Source organism: Achroia grisella, unplaced genomic scaffold (genome assembly GCF_030625045.1).
Source record: "Achroia grisella isolate CSIRO2021 unplaced genomic scaffold, CSIRO_AGI_Agris_v1 utg540, whole genome shotgun sequence".
Classification (NCBI taxonomy): Eukaryota; Metazoa; Arthropoda; class Insecta; order Lepidoptera; family Pyralidae; genus Achroia; species Achroia grisella.
The window spans coordinates 3,259,116-3,281,739 of NW_026712925.1; the positions used below are offsets into that span (position 1 = coordinate 3,259,116).

At 31.2% G+C, this 22,624-nt stretch overlaps 1 protein-coding gene across 1 annotated transcript in view; it reads left to right on the forward strand.

Moving 5' to 3' along the window:
• LOC131847714 (uncharacterized) overlaps positions 1 to 22,624 on the forward strand; it is a 247,125-nt gene that overhangs the window by 66,481 nt on the left and 158,020 nt on the right. Inside the window, exon 2 of the mRNA XM_059197349.1 lies at positions 15,138 to 15,203. Within this exon, the coding sequence (XP_059053332.1) occupies positions 15,186 to 15,203 (18 nt within the window). The 5' untranslated portion in view covers positions 15,138 to 15,185. The remainder of the gene's footprint in view (positions 1 to 15,137; positions 15,204 to 22,624) is intronic.

Sequence of the window (22,624 nt, forward strand, 5' to 3'; positions counted from 1 at the left end):
AGTAAATTGTTTATGGCGTATACAAATCATTAACCTATATGTCGTTTTTCAGCAATATCCACAGATGATAAGTCACTCGTATAAAATTGTATTAATTGTTGCACACTCGTGAATATTCTATGTAAACGAATCAAGCTTGTCACTTGACAATAGTTGGTCCGATGCCAAACAAGCATTCGCGACATTGTCGCTTGTATTATCGCTTTTTGTGTAATAAAATTATTAGCGTGACATGGTAATAGCTGGCTATTTTTACTAACAAACTAGCAGAGCTCACGGCTTCGTACACTAGTTACTGGAAAACAATCTTTTATGTTTTTTTTTGTTTATAAGCAGATTGGAATAATACAAACACACAATGTGAAGTGAAGCTATTATACAAGGCATTAGTAGAACGTGAAACCCAAAATGGTTAGGGAAACCATTTTAAAAATTTGCGTGCACACACAGTCATACAATAATCTAATAATCATTGTTTTTGGTTCTGTTATGTTGACAAAGTCCTCTGATAATATTATACGTATATATAAACAGTACATATACATGTACTGTTTATATAATGAAATATGTTAAAAATTTATTAATTTTAGAAACGAGTTTAATTAGTGTAATGTAACACATATTAGTGTTTAAAAAATTGCAAAGTAAATACTTTTAATATTAAGCTATCACTATCTTGAAAATTACTGTAACTTTGCTTAGATATCATAAAGAGCTGACACTAAAAATCCTTTAATGAATTCAGTAATTGTAACATAAAATAGTACCCATTTTGTTTAGTACAAGCGGCGGCTCCTATTTCTAAAGGCTCTAAGCCGTGCCGTAATTTATGCGATACACATCTACATTACTCAAAGAGACAAGGAGGTCGCATGAAAAATTATTTATAATACAGGGTCTGTTTGGTGTAAAATGGTCGCCATGTTGGATTCAAGTGAGACAAGTGAATTGAAGTGAAGCGAAAGTTTTACACACCTTCAGGCGTTTGACTAGTCTATCTGAGATTGTAAACAGCACATTTTGATTTTATTTATGCATATCTTATTTTATTTTATACTTTACATTAGACTTAGTACAATATCGTCTGTGTATATATATCTATCTTATATATTTCAGCTACTAAGCAGCTTACTTTCTACAATGTGTTTGTTTATGAGATAGGTGTACAATGTAGGGAAGCAACATTTTAATTCTCCATAATGGCAACATATGAAAAGTAGCCACGGCTGTTGCTGATAATACTTATTATTAGGTGTTCCGACCATTTGTTTTGTTTCAGTTACATGAAAAAATCGATATAAAAATAATTTATTATATTTTGGAACACACATATATGTAAAGTATACTTTCGTATTAGCTCCGTCGCTACGTTCATACGAGTTAGGGATCCTTTTACAACTAAAACCGAACTCATGTATTACTGGCAGGTTGTAATGAAAACGGAACTTTTCCAGCGGATTAGTGGATTAGTTCAGTCATGTCCAATTTTTTTACATGCGGGTTGTGGTGTAAAATATTATATAATATTTATTTTTACCCGACTCGGAAACACGCACACGTGTTTCTCCCACATATCTTAAAGGAATTTAGTAGGAATATATTTAGTAGCTTTTATACATTGGCAATGAATAGATCGTATATCTACATGAACAACGATCCACACAACACCCTGACATAATAATAATGTTATTTAAAACAGGTGAATTTTTGTGCGACTTTGTTTATACTTTAACAGATAAAGCAACTGATCATTCAATTGATTTAAAGTTTCGAATGTTGTTAGCGAAATCTTAATGTTATAAAATGGGCTTTAAAATTCAAATCATATAAATAGTTACTTTTGTATAATCTATTTCGACTTTATCTTATTGTGTAATGTGAATTAATAATATTATGATATACAATTGTATAAATGAATAATTTTTCCAGTCCTTCGTGCAATAGGATGAAGTGGAAGATAACAACGTATTGAATATCTGTTGACATAGTTTATGAAATGTAAATTGTCGTTTAAGTATAGAGATTTTGCAATATCCCTTACCGCAGGCAACTAGGGAGACATTGATGCTGCGAACCGTTGGTTGAGCACGGCTGGATTAGTTGGCAGTTGGTCCGCAAGCCAGGTGATCCCGGTCAAGTCCTCGTTCCCAGTAGTTTCAGAACTTTCCACCCAAATAAACGAACCTTACATTAAACCATAGATTAAACGAGTTATTGACTATTAAAACTGCTTTTGACTTCGTTATACGAGTAGTAACTATACCTAATCTGTTATCTTTATTAATGAATGGTGATTACACAACTTACTATCTAATTAGAATAGATTTATAATTCTTTTTATATTAAGATAATAAATAGAAAGGTGGATAATGCTTTAAATATAACTGTAACTCAAATTGTTTTTTAAATCTCATGTAAACTTTTTTTAAATATAAAATAAATATCAATTTATCTTCCAATAGAAAATTGAGATCATGCACATTTTGAAAACGTAACAATACCGATTACATATTCAACTGAAAATTTTCAATACATACATACGTATTCATATTATTAGTGAGAAGAGTGTAAATGTACAAATACACACGATGAATATTAAACGATAGGTTTATAGAACGATAGTTTAACATAAACTCTACACTACAATACAAGCTTTACTTTACTAAAGCTACTCAAATATTGAATTTGTAACCGCGCTGCACTAAATACACAAGACATAACGGATGATATCAAAGCAGACCTAAAACATTGAAACCAACACGAATAGTACAGATCAGCTATCTGAAAGTTATTTGTCGGTATCGTGATTAAGAGCTTCTAAGCAAGAGAGCAAACTAAATGTCTAACATTAGAAATTCTATTTGCCAAGTTACAAATTAATGTATTGATAGTTTTTTTCTTTAATTTCTAATGTTATGAGCCGTAGTGGTGTTGACAATTTAACTGGACAAAATTGATTACAAGTCCAAAGGTGCAGAACGACTTATGGAGCGGTTAAGCCACTACTTGCCTATTCTTGGATACATCATTATTTATTCTGATGGCACTGCTAGAGATTCAAATCTTGACTTAGGGAGCCGTAATTTCCATCCCCATATGAATAGGACACCTTATCGATCAGAGAGAACTATTGACAGATGCACTATCCCACATATAAACAACAATTACGGACAAATTCCAATGCACGGACAAATTCCAATGCACGGTTGTATGAGTGCGTAATAATTATGTTACACCGTAAATAAAAGTATTACCTACAGAGTCCTTACCCTACGGCGTTTGGTCTTTATTTCATAAAATATAATGGAAAACGTATAAACTGCGCAAAATACGTGTACGAGTATATTCTATTTTAGTTCCTTTTTGTATCTTTCTGAATTGTTCGATGTAAATATTTACATTATTGTAGGTTGAGAGTTTCTCTTAGTATGGATACAATCCAGGGCTGGTAATATAATTATTCATTACTACTGATATAAAGTTTGTATTTAATATGTTGTATTAAATTTGTACCTATAAAATTATATGAATATCCCAATCTGTGTATGTTAGCCATATTAAATCATTCTTAAGTTTCTTCTATGTTGAACAATGAATTAAGGAATGTCGGAAAAAATTATCTCCCTCTCATATAATACTATCGTATGTATACGTAGATAGTAATATATTACATACCTATGTAGACGTCGCGGTACGGCGCCATTTCATCTTATATATTGTCAGAATATTATAATTCTAAGGAAAAATATGTACATATGTATAGTATTAGATAAGTTGGTTTTTTATATAGTTAGTTATAAATCACAGATACGTACTATAGATAATATTTCAATACTATAATTATTAAAAAAATATTGAATTTACTGTAAGGCTGTCCTTTGTGTCTTGAACCAATAGTTATTTACGATTAGGAGTTTTAGTAAATCCAAGATGTTCTGAAAATGACAGTCTAATTTCAATTTGAAACTAATTTAACAGATGGCGTCAGTGGGTGTAGTATGTAGGTACTTCGTTACTGTGTTGAATAATCTACTGCTATTTCCATAGCTTTCAGGATTTTATAATCAAAAACCGCTAGACGAGAAAACTTGAAAATTTACTGCTCTATAACTGTATTCATAGTAAAAAGGTTCCTTCAAAGATAAGACGGACAAATGAAAGAGTCGCTTCCAATTATCCGGCTTTGCTGGAAATATGAAATTATATCTAGTAAAAGACGGCCATATAATAGTGATAGATACCTCATATACAACGAGCCTATTATATTTAACTCTACTTATTCTGTTCGCCATTACACTTTTATTTTACCTATAAGTAGTTAAAATGGTAGAAAACCAAATAAATAATGGATAATCTAAATATTGACCTAATGATTTTGTATAGTATCTTTTTAAACAAGCATCCTAAAATTTGGTTGGCTCCTTGTAAGGCCATATGTATGTTCATAATTGGGCATGGAACGTCATGCTCCCTTGCATTGTCTTCCTTGATCTACTCACCTTATTTTTTAAAAATTGGCAGTAAAAAGAGCTTGATTTTGCATGGTCTACCCACTTAAAGTAGGATTTAAGTTGCAGAAGAATATGCACTACTTTTTACTCGGTCACTTGTGGTCACGCAGATTAAGTTTTGGTTAGATATTTGTTGACAATAGAAAACGTAAAAATTACCCATATGCCTAATTACTGATATATATAACAAATTGCCAAATGTTACATGATTAATCTCTTTTCAGTATATACGTTGGTTTATTTACAAGCACATATAATACCACCGTTCATGAATAATTAGAGCGGACAATAATTTGGCGAGTCGCGCCAACATAATGAGTGCCAATTTAGAGTAACGATACTTGAACAATGCATCGGTATAATTATTAACGACTTTATTGACAAATATAAACTACTGAATATACGCATAAGTGTATCGTAACGAAATAGTGGATTCCAATTCTGATGTTCAAAACTAGTTGTGCTCGCGACTGCTATCAATAGTTTACAAATTAATGTATCCGTATAATATACATTTGTAGACGTCATCACATGATAACGTGATGTCCGTAATGCTGGTCATATATATATAGGCGACAGGTTATCAGGTACCATCAAGTTGGCGGGCTGTCAGCTTAATTGCAATTCCAATGTTAAAAGAAATCACTGAAAAAAATTTCCCATTACAACCTGAAGAACTAAATTCCGCCCCTTTCAATCGAAAACTGTCACTGCAATATTGCTTTTGAATTATAACTTTAAACGTAATAGGTGTACTGGAAAATTTTAGCGTTAGTATCCAAAAAGCTCAATGAGCCTTTCACCTCCAGACATCACGTTTTGTAGGAGGTGGGGAGGTAAGGAGTAGCCGTCTCCACCCACTGTCATAGTAAACCTTCACCCGTCAACCTTATGAATTTTATAATAAACTTGTGAAGTTTTGATTATTTTTTTAACAGAAGACCTATTTACTACATATGATATCATATAATCGAATTATATATAATTTTTCTACGTACCTTCTATATAGACACGCACCGAGAATCTGTCTATAGGTTCTTCAAAGGATGGAAAAAAAGGACTACAAAATTAGTTTTAAGGAAACTTAATAATAATAACTAAGATCGAGATACCCATGTAATTGACGAATAGCTTTATATCGGAAGGTAGTTTTATTTCTGGATATATTCTGATTTATAATATGGATAAATAAGGATATTGTTTTTAATATATGCTCCTATTAAGATATCGGATTGCCTATTAACAGATTAATTGATGGTTGAATAATTCGTGAAAATGTCGCTTAATATTTTGTACGTTAAAAATACAAATGTACTGAAAGCCCTCAACATTATTATTTTCAGTACACACAAACATGACAAAATGTACCTACGTGGCTAATTAATTAAAATTAAATCTTTTACCAACATTTAATTAGCTCGACGTTCGTGCGATTCACGTATGCTCTTTGAACTAACTCGTAATAGTTACCTGAAGTTACACAAGTTGTAGACATTCATTCAGCTTGTTGTACGAGTTATACCTACTTCAAAATGCACGAGTATTTTGATTAAAATACTAATTCTATGGTCGTCTAATCATGTAGTATGGTTGTATATAGAACTAGTAGTTAAACGCGACGTTCGTTTGCTTTTTTGAGATAAAAGGTAGCATATCCTTTCTTATAATACAATTATATGCACATAAATGTTCATCAAGATTCATAAAGCCGTAATGAAGTAACAAACAGATAAAAAGACACACTTTCACATAATACTCGTAATATTAGTGCGTATACCCTTGCATCTTCCTGTATTGACAGCTTCTATACTAATAACACAAGCACTGCTTAGTTTGGGACTAGATGACGCTGCGTGAATTTTCCGCACATATTATTACTATTATTTTAGTATGCTCCTTTAATGGGATGGGTGATAGATTTATCCCAGCGGGTGAAAATGACCTAACAATTACACTCACAAAAAATTATGGTGATGAAAATTTTTATTACTATTTATTTTCGGGGCTTTTACTGTAACTACATTAGAAAATCACTATAAGCATATTGCTCTTGAAGGAATCAGCAACATGATTGCTGATTGCAAACAATATTATAACTAATGAAAACAATATTTTCATTATTTGTCTACCTACTGTATGTTATAAGTCTCATTTTTTAAGAGAAAATGTAGCTATATCCGTTTTCCTAGATGTCTTCAGATCAAATCAAATTAAGCTTCGTACAGCCATTTAGCCATGGAAAGTTAACAAACAAAAATACAGACATACTTCAAATTTATAAACCACTAAAATAATGGAGAGATGAAAATATCTTTGAGAGAGAAGGAATGCGTGACTTATAATTTTCAATTTAAATGAACAACTATTAATGTAACATTTTCATAGACATCCTGAAACGAAACTAATTTCGGGATTACCGTGTTGGGTAATTGAAAGCCTATTTACTGATGGTCTATTACAAACCCGTCTAAACACCAGCGCGATAATTAGAAACAACTCTATCTAGTTTGCTTAATTAAAAATTTATTCAGCAACCGTGCAGATACGAATTACAAATATAATATATATTTATGTATATAGGGCGAAATTTCTTATCTTACTTTACATATTAGTAAAATTTATACAATTATTAGTTTTATTTTTGGCACAATTACCCGAATTTACCAGGGGAACAGATTCAAGGTTGGGATACATGAATATTAACTTAAACATTTGCCAAATAATATTCTTTTATTGTATAAAGTAATTATTTATAGTATGCTATCATTTGAGTAAAATAAAGTAGTTTCAGTGCAGGAAATCAGCAAAATAACTAAGTACCTTCTTCTAGACATCATAAAGAGTTATCATAATGTTAAGATTAAGAAGAGGAGATGAAAAAGGAGATGAATAGTTAGACAGAGAATGAGCCTGCATGTAAAACGATGATGATAAAGAAGTGAATGAACGCGTGGTAGAAAATAATAGGAATAATTAACTAATTTATATTTTTCTTAGAAATTTGTGTATACAATCTTTTATAACTTTTCGAAGGTAAATACAAGAGTATCTCAAATCAAAGACTTTGTAACTTAATTATAATTCATTGTACATAAAGTAGACTGAAACTTTCAAGTGGAAGTACTTTATTATTACTCGAAAATTCACTTGTTAATGAATGGATAATAGAGAAACTTGTGTAAGTCGCTACCTATATTTTACGTATTGTAGACTGAATGTTTGTAATATTTACCAGTTTATTAAAAGCATTATTTTGTATTAAATAATGTTTTTAATAAACTGGTAAATATTGTTAATAAACTGGTTGTCACCTGCGACTTGTCTGTACAAATTTACCCACGTCTAAAGTAATCTTAGTTTTTGAGATAGAATATTGCTTATGCCAGTTCACAAGAGTCCAGAAGTCGTGAAAACGTTGCAAACAAAAAGGGTATGCCTTTTTATTTTAGAGAATTTGTCACATTTATAATATTAGTATAAATAAAGAATTCGATTGAACCATTGAATTTTCTATTGCAGCACCACATGTTGTTTTAAGAGCCCCGTACAGAGGAATTACGCATCCCGTACGCTACAGAATGGCGGAACGTTCCTCGTAAAACTGTTTTATTGTGAAATAAACAGTCCTCTAGTAGACTCCCATTGACGCGGCGTCGACGGCCGACCTTACGCCTCGTAATGAGAACTTTTATGCCGGTACCTACATATGAGTATGTAAAGTTACCATTTCAACCGTATTTTCCCGGACGTCCCATATTACTTTACCCTGAAACTGTAGTTATTTGGGACGATGCGGAGGCTAATTATTAACGTGTTATTAAGATGTAGGCTGTATAATTATTTAATGTACACATGTTATGTAGCAAATACACGTATAATTATATATTAGGTATGTTATATTGACGTTGATACATATAACTTCATACATTAAATACATAATCAAATATTTTTAAACGTGGTGCTTTCATGTGTGATTATATCGGCATCCAACAATTGTATGCGACTTTATTTTAGATGCTATGACCATTAATTAGTAATAGGAGTATAACCTACTGCAGGTTTTTTAAAATGGCTGTCCTATGTCTTTCTGCTCTCTCTCTCTCAACTTCGATTTAATTATAATATGTATGTTCTTCCACTGTGTTATTTCTACCTTATAATAAAGATACACTAGTATCTATTTGTCGTATACTGATATGCTTGCAAATAGGTTGCAACATAACAATGAGTAACAATATATACTTGAGATAAAAACATACAGAGACTTAATGTGTTCAATAGAGACTAATATTGAACATATTTGCGATTGAAAACAATAAAAATATTCAATATAATGATATATAATATCGTAATATTTACATTCTCACGTTGTCTTTAAAAGAGCTAAAAATGTAGCGACCCGAGTACAAAGTAAACCGAACGCCGCGCCGGCGGTACGCCGGAAAATTGGAAAACAATGTTTGCTTAAAAGAACATACATAAAAGTGGAGGTAATTTGTTACGTATTGTTATGAGAGCCTCTTTAAGCAAGGATGGAAGGTGAATATTATTAAAATTTCAGTAATGCACTGAAGAGACATTTTATTACACTTTTTATGTGAAATCAATTATATAATAATGGGCTCACCCCCTGTCACATCATCATTGCCTTGCCATTATCCCATTACTTGGAGTTGGCGCCGTATATCACCTTCTTCCACTGATATCTATTGGTCGTCATATTCGAGTATACTCTCCTTTTATACATATCATCTTTCACACAATCCATCTTTTTTTCGGTGGTCATCTCCCTTTGGATCCATAAAGGATGAGATGGTTCATGTTAAATACTTTCTTTTAAACTTGATCCTCGCTCATCCCCTTTCACATTAAATTAAAAATCTAAGCGAAATGTGGGCATGTTAAGTGTTGCGTTCACTACGACATCGACTACCTTATCTGGGCTAACAGTGATGGCATATTCGAGTAAATTAAATGTATTATAAAATAGGTCATTATTTTCGTGTTTTTATCTTACATAATACAAAAAAATATAAGCATAATTTAGTGTTAAAAGATGACATAAAAATCAGGGTTCGCATATCTCTGCCAATAATTGACATTATCTATGAATCGATTTAATAAATGTTTATTTATATTACTCTAAATTAATAGTAAATAATCGAATCTTTATTTATACAGTATATCGATCGTATAACAACACACGAAAAGAATAACCATTCTCTTTAAAATTCAATTAAAAATAAAGGCTTGTTTAGCAAAAAGGTATTTTCATCAGTTGTCAAAAGGCACTTAACAATACTGAAATTAAAATAGACAAGTAATCTTAGCACCGCATTCATTAGAAACAAAGTCTACGGCACCTGTAATGTTGAAATAGGTATTACAAATGAAAAAGGGGCCTCTCGCTCCTTTCTTTTTGTGGACATAAAGCTTTGTACGCTACTGAAGCGCTATTGTCATCCAATATCGTTCACTAAATCAATTTTATTAATGGCTGCCCATTTGCTTCAAAGCTCCTGTTTGGATGTCAGCCGTGTTTGTTTTCGAAGGTATTTTTTGGTATCTTACAACAGTTTGATACGCATACAGTACTTACTATTCGGTGCAGTTGACGGATCTAGTCAATAGGATGATATAAAGGAAGAGGGTATAGTAGTCTAATTTGTTTTGTGTGTGTAGACCACGTTGATCCGTATTACACTGCCTCACTATCTAAAGGTTATCTACTTCATTCTCGCTGAATACATACATTAGAATTTATTCTTATGTTTGTACCTATATTAACATTATATAGTAATATATAATTGTATTTAAGTATGTTTATCAGTTGTGTATAATTACAGAATAGTTCTGATATGTTTACAACCTCTCTAGTTCTCTTAGATTTGCTTGTTTCTAGCCTTGTTGCCTATTATTATTATGTATGTATGTGTGTGTACAGTATTATGTGCCCTTATTTTGTGTCATTTTGTGTGTATCCCATTATTAGTTATATTATTAACAACAATACTAAACATAAGCCTGAAACAATGACAACAGATTGAAATATCGCATGGGAATAGAGGCACAGAATTGCTTTTCATCGAATAAAATGAAGTTTTTCTCCTGGGAATGCACTTACATTATACTACCAGTTGTTTCTGTAATATAGTCATCAAGTAGGTACACTCGATGACTATATTACAGAAACAAACGAATGTTTTAGTATATACTGATTATAATAAATAAATAGAATATTATGAATATACACATCTATATACAGATAACAAAAAAAAAATAATTCCATGTTAAATAAACAAACCGTTTTATATTTAAATTACGTACAGCTTATTTAGATAATGGAAAAATTTGAATAAAAAATCGAAACGTTTTATAATTAGTCAGACCATTATATTATATCTATATCAAAAAATAGTAAAAATTTTCACTACTCTTAATACTGAATGATAAAACATAATAACAAAAATGTACATAGATATTTTTGAGACTTCTTATATTCTAGAAAATATAATTCTTAGTATTCCTACAAATATGAGAGAAAGGTTGTTAGTTTGTTTATTTTTAATACCTTTACAAAGATTCCAGCATCATAAATTTCCGGTCAGTCATATCCTTGAGACAAAGTCACAAGTAGAAGCTAGCCTTACATTCAAATAAGATGATTTATGGTTAGCGCCATTATTTCACCTTCAAAAAGAGGTATCGACTAAAGTGACGGCTTACCTCTACAAGCGCGAGGGTAGCTCTCGTTGGCACTTCAGCAAACTGAATTAAATCAAGTGCCTGAATTAATTCGGTCATGTCACGAGTTTTTCATACTAGCTGTTCCATATCACGTCTTCGTCTGCTTTTTTAGATAAAAAACGTAAACGTCAAATCGCGCCTTTAATATCTGTTCAGCCGTCATAAATTGGTGTGAGATAGACGGACTTTTGCATTTATAATATTATTAGTAGTTTGACAAATGACATAGTTTATAACCTAAAGTTGACTTTCATGCGCATAGTTCCATCTAGTTTATGGTTTTATATAGTCAACACTAATAATATTGCAATTAGGTTCCTATTTCTATACAATTTTGTGAAAGTAGCAGCTTAAAATGTAATAAAGAATGCGAGTACAATTTAATTTTGTCATACGAGAAAAATATGCTGTTACAGGATAAAAAGATTCAGTAATTTCTACTTCCCTATAAAAATCCTCTACAATATACTAGATGCAACTACCTCGCGTCATGACTAAATTAAAAAGCACCTGTGCATAAAAATGTAATATCTCACCTGGGCTGCTATGTCGCTGGGTTTATTAAAGTCTCCAAGAAAAGTGATAAAAATGATGAGCCCGCCGCCTCCGTTGAGATGCTTTGTCTTTATTTTGTTATCATTTTTAAAACAGCGACCTCGTTTTATTTACAGTAAAGCATCTTGAATACGTTTCGAAACTGGAGGGAGACAAGATTAAACTGTGTTCATTTGTTTCAATTTGTATTATGACGTTCAGGCGTGATAAGGGTGTCCAGAGATTGCAAGCCCCTTTGTTTTGTATATGGATTAGTTCAGCATTAACTCATATTTTACGTAGTAAACCTCAGTACGTACGATAAGCTCTTTTGATAAATATGGCCGCACTTAACTAAATTTGTCTATTTTAAATAAAGTTGTTCTAAGTTTGTTTTGCGCGAAATAAACATTTATTTTTCTATTCATATTTTAGGTATCCATTTTTTTAATAGTATTCAAACAATAAGTCATTAAGTAATCATGCTGGATAAAGATAATTAATAAAAGTAGGTAATACGTACGTTTAACTGTATATTAAAATCAATCTAATTATTGTATTTATTGCTTTAAACAATCTCAATATTAGGAAGAAACATGAATAATCAGTAAAATTATGAGTAAATAATTATTAAAGCACAATCTCTTTAGAAAAAAATATTTTAGATTAATATATGTATATAGAATTGTACTTCACAAATATTTACAACGTAATATACAACGTGACGTTTTATGTTACACAGAAAATATTTATTTATATAAGTATTATCATACCATACTTAGGTAGTATAAGCCACTTGGAATACCAAAAGAATACTGCATTGTTTAAATATATTTAAAGATGCAACACATTTTGATACATCCAACGTTTCTGGAGTATTTTGCGCAAATATCCATAAATACATATTTTAATGCGCAACATAAAAATAATATATAGTAATTTTATTTTTACAGTTATACATTATTTAAATAATTATACTAAACCTTCGTCAGGAATTACCCTAATGATGGATGAAAACAATATTAAATCCACTTACTAGTTTTTTAAAATCATTAGATTCGGCGGGGGACTTCTAAACTCTATAGATATTGACGTAATATACGTATTTATATGTAATAAAACTCTAAAAGAATATTACCTAATACTATCACCTGAAACATAATACAAAGTGTTATTTTTCTGAAGTTGTACCCTGCACTACATGACAGCCCATCAATCTTTCTTCACTCAGTCCTTGGCACCGGCTCTCGAGCTTATTATAAATGAATTTTTAACCCCACCACCCCGCTACCCACCAAACCTTTGTCAAAGCTTTTTTAAGCTAAAAACGGAATAAGAATTACAAAAAATGTAACATACAGCGTGATGGTGAAATTGTTAATTATGCTGAAAGGATAATATTTATTGATTATATTTTATTGATATTGGGGACTAGCGTTTCCCCCGGACCATCATAGTTAACACCTGGTAAATTTATAAGTTGTGTTTTGGTTGTTGGGTGCAGATTAAGAAATAAAATTACAGATAAAATGTATGACATCTCAGTCCTCCGTAACAGTAACGCATGAGTGGCATAACAGCGGTCACATGATAACGTGATTTCTGTATTACTATTCATGTATATAATTGTTGGTTTCTATTTACCTACTATTAGGTGGGTCGTCAGCTTGTATGCTATTAAATAAAAAAAGACAGATAATTTATATCATGCTCTTCTATCATTTTATTCAGGTCGTCGATTAAAACTATGTGTGAATAAAAAAATCAGACTAACTATCCGGCGATGGAAAACACAAAAACCGCATAGTTTATAATAATAATATAACCAGATAAAAGGAGAGTAAGCCTAAGTGCACATAAACTTTAAAATCAACACGACAAAACAACAACGAATTAAAAGTATCACATCCGTATAGATGAAAACATCAAAAGGACAAAAATCAAATCAGACACTTCTGCTTGGAAAAGCGTGGTAATTAGTAAGCTAATCCTCCCCTTATAGAGAGAGAATCATATGCATAAATACGATACCTACCTGAAGTAGAGGTATCGAGTTCGAAAGGTAAAATAGGGAGATAATTAAATAATAACTCTAATAGAGCAGCGATATATTACAGATTATAATAAAAGAGTATATCGAAAAATAAAATTAGAAATGTAATATGTATGTATGTAAATAGGAGTCTACCTTATTGTAAGATACAATTTTTTGTAATTGTAATGTTGAAAATTACGATTTTTAAGAGCGCATTAAAAGAGAATATCACGGGACACTGGAGCTGTTTCATTACTACAATATTAGAAATATGAAAGTGCATCTATGTGTGTTTATGAAAAGGTATTTCATGATTAAACGGCTTATGAGTAATAAAATAACGTGAGCATAGATTACATCATAACGACGGACATTTCTATTACAAAGTATTATAAATAATACGAATTCGGTAGGTAGGTATTTCTAAATAATACCTATCCTTTAAATTGTAGTGGGTACACGGTTCTAGAATATTATATGTATACGTTTTGTAGCAGCAAAGTAAACTGCTTAGCGTCTGAAATAGGTGAGACAGAGGTACTCATGTAGACAATTTCGTACAAAATATACCAAAACTGTGAAATTTTTGGGAAACAGAACTCGAATAACTAGAAATTGTATTTTTTTTTACAATCATATTTAAAGTACATTTTAAATGCTTTGCACACGTATGTACATTGTTTGCAATTTTATTTATATATTAGTATAGTACCTGCTATAGTAATATATTTATTAAGTTATTTTTACTCTGATTTTGTTTCGTTTACTCAAATCATCTTTCAACAGACTTCCTTTTTTCTATAGTATAGTTAAACTCTTGATTTTATTTATTCCCACACGTGTACATATTATGCTTTGGAATGTCCGCCTGATTCAATTTTATTAATGGACTTGGACGTTTGCCCTACTGACTGTGAACGCGGCTATTCTGTTTGTCGCAAGACGTATCTTATAGCAGCCTATGTTGATGAACTTTGTGACTTATCGCCTAGTCATTAGGTATTCATTTGTTTGACTTGAACGTTATTTTCTAAGATATTCTGTAAGGCGAAACGTCAAGTCGTGGTCGGAGACTGCATTGAGTCAGAATTCATACACGAGATGTCAACAAGGCCGACCCGCTTTCAGAGGCATTTACGATATTGCTTTTGGACTAATTTACTTTACGGTTGACATTAATATCCACGTTCGACGTATTTGACATTAAATGAACTAGCATTTTTCTGGAACACGACATTACAATATACATGTATATTTTGTGTGGCAATGAGAGTAATTAATTAACTGATTTATGTCACCATTTGTTTCAGAATGAGCTGGTAACCAGATTGGTGTAGAGGGAAAACGCCCATGTTGTGATGGCTGCAGTTAATTCGGTAAGCTTTACATTACAATACACATTGTGAAAAAGCATTACAAAATGTTTACCATAATTTTGTCAGGGTTGCGGAGCATTCATGAAATAATTTTATGCGAAATGAAACAGGCTCCGTATAAACTGGCTCGAACATTAATAGCGTATAATTCAATGTTATTAGGGGAAGCTACAGTCTCATTAGCAGAATTCAATCTTTCGTGAAAATCGGGTTCATTATGTACTGTGCTAATTGGCTTCATTTCTGCTTAGTCTTCTAAAGTGAGTTTGAACTAATAGTCGTGTATCACGCAACTATTAGACGCATTGGCGTGAATCTGCTAATGTTTATAAGAGAAGGATGCCGTATTATCTTTTGTAATCATTGCCTAAATAGTATTTTGAATACACTGTATTGAATAGAATATACTATGGAATATTTGACATTAAGGACTAACTTTTAGACATAAAATATGATTATATATTGAAAATAATTTATATACTAATATATTTTTTATAACTTTATTCCGCAAATTCATGTAAAAAAGTACCTTACTACCTATATACTTATATACCTAATTTAATTTGAATCTGTTCATTAGTTTTAATGTTAAACAATACCTCAGAAAGTTTGGATTCTTTCTTTTTTGCTATGACCTCAGCTTAAACATTACTAGTAGAAATTGTAGTTTAATGGGTCACGTCACGTCATCTGCCTTACTTTAATACTGTCAGAAGTTGAAAAACCAACCTCAAACTCAAACCTATTTCAGACAAAATAGAGCTTCAATGATCGCTGTGATCGAATCAGCTCAATTTTACTACTCTTCGAACTACCACTCGTTGTTTTATCTACTATACGCCTTTTTTCTCCGCCATAAGCCGCGTTTAGAACTTAACAGCCTCCCATTGAGGTACGTAACTGCGGGTTGGCTCATCACTGCTCTCAGGCAGGTAAAGTGCCCAGTTTACCTAGATCCATGTAGTTTTATCCACTTTCAGATTTTTTGAAGCTTTAACGGAGGCAATCGTGTCTACTTATATTGGTCGTAATATAATGGCGCTAGAGCGTATTGGACGTTCCACCATGGACGTCTTCCAAATCACATTGCATTTGAATAGTAACTGCAGCTAGGTAGTAGTCGGCTAATGACTAATATCAGTCTACTATTGTGAATTTTTTATTACTATAATAACATTTTGTTTTAAAATTGTTTTATAAAATCACGAAAGAAGTCATCAAATAGATATTTTACCATAGAAATAAAGTATCAGAGATTAGCGAGTGAGTAATTTGACTGTAATTTCCTTGAAATAAATACTTCTATAATGAAGGCTTTAATAATAACTATAGACAGAAATAATAAATTAATTGAACATAATTATTCTTTTCTAAATTTCTAAATCAGTAACTATCAGAAAAACACGAACAATAAGTCATCCATAGAACAAAATCGCGACTAATTTTAACTTTCCCATACCAGCTGTCTGGCCTTGTAACTTCTGAAGGTAAAGTCAAGAACTTTTTTCATGTTACCGAATTTGGACAGAAGTTCTTTTGTTTTGTGCTGTGACCATTAAGAGAATTAGGTGTAATTAGTTATATACAAGAATATAAGTGCATTATTAAGGTGATGCTACATTAACGATTACTATTAAATAACCTGGTTAGACATTGTAAAAAGTTGTTTGTGTGTCGGGCAACTTTATTAATTCCAGTCTCTAAGAAGTATGCTGAGTTGAATGTAGTAAAATTAAGGACAGGATAGGAGGCATGATATCTTAGTATTCTAGAATGGTAACATACAAGTGGTATCATGGGCATCACATGACAATGTGATGTCTGTACTCTTCGTAAGGCTATAGTTACCACTTACCATCAGGTGGATGATGAGCTATTCCGATACAAATATGTTATAATTACAAAAACAGAAACGAATTAGAAAATAGCCGCTGCCCACCTAAAAATGGGTTAACATCATTTACAAATCATTCAGCGTTTCACGTGCTAAGCTAATGTTTCATGTTCGGAAGCAATGATCATTAACGTCACTCAGATGGAATAGCTGGTATTCAACCGATTACTCTGGACATCCATCGTCTTGTGTCTCCAAAGATTAATTATATTGTCAGCATCAGTCACTGTAATTGATTTAATTATTATGTTAAACTAACACCAGTTTAACGATCTTTGAAAGTAGTTTTTAAATTTTGATATTTTAACACTATTGCAATAGTAGTTTTTTTATTATAAAATTATTTCAAATGGAAGTAAATAGTGTTGACTTTTATTATTTTATTCTATGTATAGTATTCATATTATTTATCTCAAAAGAAGTTTAGCTGGAATAGCCAAGTTTCTTATCTACTCTTCTCAGATGAAACTGAAAATCAAGCATTACGATCAAATAAAAAAAATCTATTTAAAAGTGATAAAAATAAGTTTATTTGTTAGTATGTACAAACTTAACTTTTATTTGCAATATTTCTTGAATTCAACATTTATTTATAACATTCAAGTGATTTTTATGTTAATAATCCCCTAATCTAAATAACATATTCTGATTACATACATGGATAACTCTAAAATAGAGAAACGGATCTGTATTAAAACTGCCAGACCGGATTTTGTTGACAACTGTACCGTAAATTTAAATTAGACTTAGAGACACCGACGCAAGTTTGTTTAAAAATCCCAAAATGAAATTGCTGTACTTTATATGTTTTAATTATATTAGACTAGTGTCCCTAGGATTTAGTCTGTTTTTTTTTCTTAATAAAGTGTAGGGTATGACCGTACGTAATCTGTCTTCGCATCTTTCATTAGGATTCGTTTGGTCGTTTTAGCAATTATGTTATCTGTGGTATTAGCATTGATGCTATATATCATATGTATACATATATAGAATCGATAATATATATCATATATATGACAATCACAAATTGCCTGCTCCTTTCATCTATTTTCCGCCACCAATTCACAGTTTTGACAGCATGTGACATTAACCCTATAAAGATTACGTCACGAATTCGCGCCGTGGCAACCCCACTGAGATCTCACGTAGCCCCGTTCCAATTTCGAGGAAATTCACTCTCTTGCTGTCTTTTATTGCATTAGTTTCCAGTCCAGACGTTCCGGAATCGATGACGTGTACGTTTAACGTTTCACGAAACGTTTAATTTTATCTCCCACTGTAGATATACCTAGTACGTATGTATATCTACTACGAAAGTAGAACAAATGTTAATGTTAGCACGAATAATAATATTTTGTAATATTTATTTTTACTTCTGTTAGTTAATGTGCAACTATTTAGTTCTTCGTCAATATTTACATAGATACCCATTTCCGCCAGCAAGTAGCTTGCTTTGTTAGCTGTATTTTGGTTGAATAGTGATATGGCAGTGAAATTACAGGCATCATCATTACGGCTACCACATGATGACATAATGTGTTGGTGTTGTTCATGTATATAGACGGCGGTTGTCACCTCTATCTCTTGGACCATTAGGATGTAAGCCATATAAGTTATATATTTAATTACATACTTAGAACGTTTACAAAAATTCATTACATTATTTAACGTAGCATCTTATAGGTTTTTGTTATAACAAAAATAATCTACGCCAAAAATAAAGTAATATATCCGATTAAAATAAAAATTACAGATACATAACAATAATTGTAATGTATTACAATGGAATGCTTTACTGTGACCTAATAAAGCGTTTAGTGGCTGTTCACGGGCGTTAGCAGGTCCCAAAATAACATTGTCGTGTGTAACAGCCTCGTTTGTCCGTAGATATTGCTTAACTCGCGCAATAAAACGAGCTTGCAAGATATCCTTACGAATCCGTGGCTGACATGAAAATAATAATGTCGAATTATTTCCAATTTAAGGAAGGTATCGAAATTAAGGTTGCATTACGTTTATTTTATTGTGTATTTTAGTGAATGAATATCAAAATTGTTTGTTTGTCCGTTGTTTCAACCATAGTCTATTAAAATTTAATTGAAAAGTATACCTCTGTAATTGTAATGATAATACAATAATATAATTAATACATTAATAAGACAAGTTATTATTTTTTTAGTTTAAGTAATGGTCATACATTTTTATATTTAACGTGTTATATCTGTATGATCACAAATATAAAAAAACTCCATGCATTTTAAACAAACATTATGAAAATTAAAGAAACGTATATTTTTTATATAGGTACAAAAATAATAAAATCATAGCAAATTGGATCAGTTGCAACAGTTTTTTTATTATTATATTTATTTTATATTATAATTTATAATATCATTTTATGATATTATAAATTTGCAGTGTACGTAAAAGTATAAACTTTTACGTTTTCATTTATTACGTAGTGGTAATTTATATATACATGTATATTACTGGATTACAGATCTAGTAATGTATATATGTATATATAAACTGCCTAAACTATTGAAAATCTATTGCAATTCTATTTGTACTCAGTTCTATTCAAGTCTCAGTATCCAAATAATATGAACTACATCCCCGCAAAGTAGACAAAATAAACCAAAAAGGAAATGAATGAGAGGGGATTCTATAATATTCTAGTTGTGGAGCATTGGAGCCTTTTGTAACGGGGTAATAAAGGGCATTCTAGGGCTGAAGTGGACCCGCCGGAAATTTAATCTGAAGCCCTTTGTACGCGGAATTTTGTCCTTAGACAAATGTCCGTAAGTAGACGTAAGAATGAATATTTCAATTTAATTAAAAAATGGCAGGGAAATGTTTGTTCGGTCGCCTTCAGCGGCTCTCTTGTTAAGTCTTAATAAATCATTAGGGATCGTGGCGACGAATAAAGATGTTGGAGACTTGGAGAATTTAATATTTTTTCTTTGCGCCTCCTGATACAGGTAACGTTTTCTTTTATATGTAATAATTAATTTATAATAATATAAATAATATTTATATGTACAGACTAGTGGTCATCCAGTGATCGAATTTAAAACACTGGACGACCACTAATATGTAACTAAAATAAAACTCTGAATAAAAAATACAAAAGGATATTTGAACTAGCAATATCAATTAAACAATAGAGTATATATGCTAATGCGTGTCCAATACATGGTCGTGTGTTATAATGTTTTTAATTCATTTAATGTACTTTTATGAATAATTTTCAAAATTATGAATAATTTTAAAAAAATTAGTATTCTGCAAAGAGTGCAGTATATAAACTATGTATACAAAAGAGCGGATTTCATACTACTCTGTCTCAGAAATTTTCATAAAAACGGGTACAAACTTTTTGCTTCACGTAGCAATATAATAATACTTCTTATATTATCAGTATTATTTCACATGACCATGGATTATTTAATATAAGTCCTTCCACTTATTAACACAGAATTTAGTACAGATATATGAGAAACAGTGAAACTTAGCTATGTCTTACTGTTATGAGATCAAGACACTAATCCTAACAAAATACGCTTGTAATTATTAATACGTAAAATACAAAATATACCTAATATGTAAATAAAATCAAAATTTACCTTTAACTCGTTTTATATATAAAATATTTTTTTTCATACTCGTACATTCTTTTCCTTGCCCATAAAATTATTGTAGTCTAGCTTCTGTTTACAACTACCTCATACTTATAATGAGGATGGACATAGCAACTTATGTCCTCTTTTTATCTCAAATGCTAACTTATATACACCTATGCCAAATTTCGTAAAGATCATCTAAGTCGTTAGAGACAAAATATAGTTTACCTACAAATATACTGTGGCATTTATAGTGTAAGGATAATCACTATTTTGTTCTTATTCGTTTGTCTATTCTTTTTATCTTTTCATTTTGTAGGAATTAATTTTTCAAGCATGTTCTGCTATCTGTCTGCATAACCACAGAAACTTCGGTGACAATACAATTGTTACTATGGAAATGTAACACTTAAATAGAAACATTAAGTTAAAATAAAACTATTTGTTAATATAAAAAAAATACAAATATCAATCCCGCTCTTTGAAATCTTGTATAAAAAAATCAATTCCTTTAACCATTAGGTCAATCGTCATAATTATAGTTATATTATGGGGTCTTAAATAAATTATTATAACTTAATATTTGACTTTTTTATTTGCACGTTTATTATAAATACAAACTTTGAACACTAAACGTATAAGTTGCATACAAAGTCGTTCTTGAAAGACGATTGTATATATACATATATATATGGTATACATATGTTAATTCTAATACATTATTCTTTCTGAAACCTAAGATATTGTTCCTGTAAATGCACTGCCATATCTCACCCTTCACTAACCTGCTTGCTGGTAGATATAGAGTCTATCACGTAGACGAAGCAGTACGAAGGAAAGCTCGTTTAAATAAATAAGAATAAGTAAGAATCTGTTATTATCCATCATAGTATAAATTTCTCGTGAATCAGTTTTAAATTAATACAGTCTATTTTAATAATTTTATTTTAAAACACGTCACAAAGGCTCTAAGTGCTTTTATAAGTGCTCTTTTGTATGACACAAAGTTGGCCGCAACAACGCTTAACCGCAAGGCTCCCCAAACTCCAGTTAGTCTATCAAACTACACACGCAATAGCGTCAGAAATCCACCACTAAAAGGCCCTTTATATTGCGAGCCAAGAACGTTTAGCCAAAGATAAAATGTATAGGTTTTATCGCTGCATCTTCGTCACGGAGAATGTCCAAAGAAGCACCACTGATAATGACCCAACTGGCCTCTAGAGTAAAGTGTGCTCGATTTGGACACTCTATCTAGATATATATAAATACATCTAGATATATACATCACATCAAACGAGCCAGTTTGTTTATATAAGAGTATTTCAACGCTTCAATTCAATCACATTTTTAAAGTAACACCTTTGGTTAAATTCTTATTCCAGAGTGTTGTAATGATATTATGTACGGTTAGTACATACAGTTTTATAAAATATTAAATTTTATTAGCTATTCGTAATTTAAATTATACTACTGTTGAAAATAGATTTTGTATGAGTAGTTCTGGAAAAGGTTATTTTTTAACCACATCTCTTTAAACCTAATAAAAGTATTTCTGTTTATTATGTTTTTAGTATTTAAAGATAATTCTAAAATTATGACATTTAAGCAAAACAAACAAATATTTTGGTAGGTTTACCTGTTAATTTAAAGATATGTTTCCGACTACACGCACACTACGTTTCCCCAAAGTAACTTTTAAAACCCGATTTAATATTCTATAACAAACCTAAAATAGACATGCCAACTATTTCGAGGGTCTCTTAAACCCTTCGTGTAGGCGTTGGGGTCCTTTTCACCCTTTTAGCGAGCGAGTGGATCGCAATCGCAGATCGACGCTCGACCGCCGGATTCAAAGCCTTGGAACACCGCCAGAGATGTGTTTGCCTAACTTTAAATGAGAT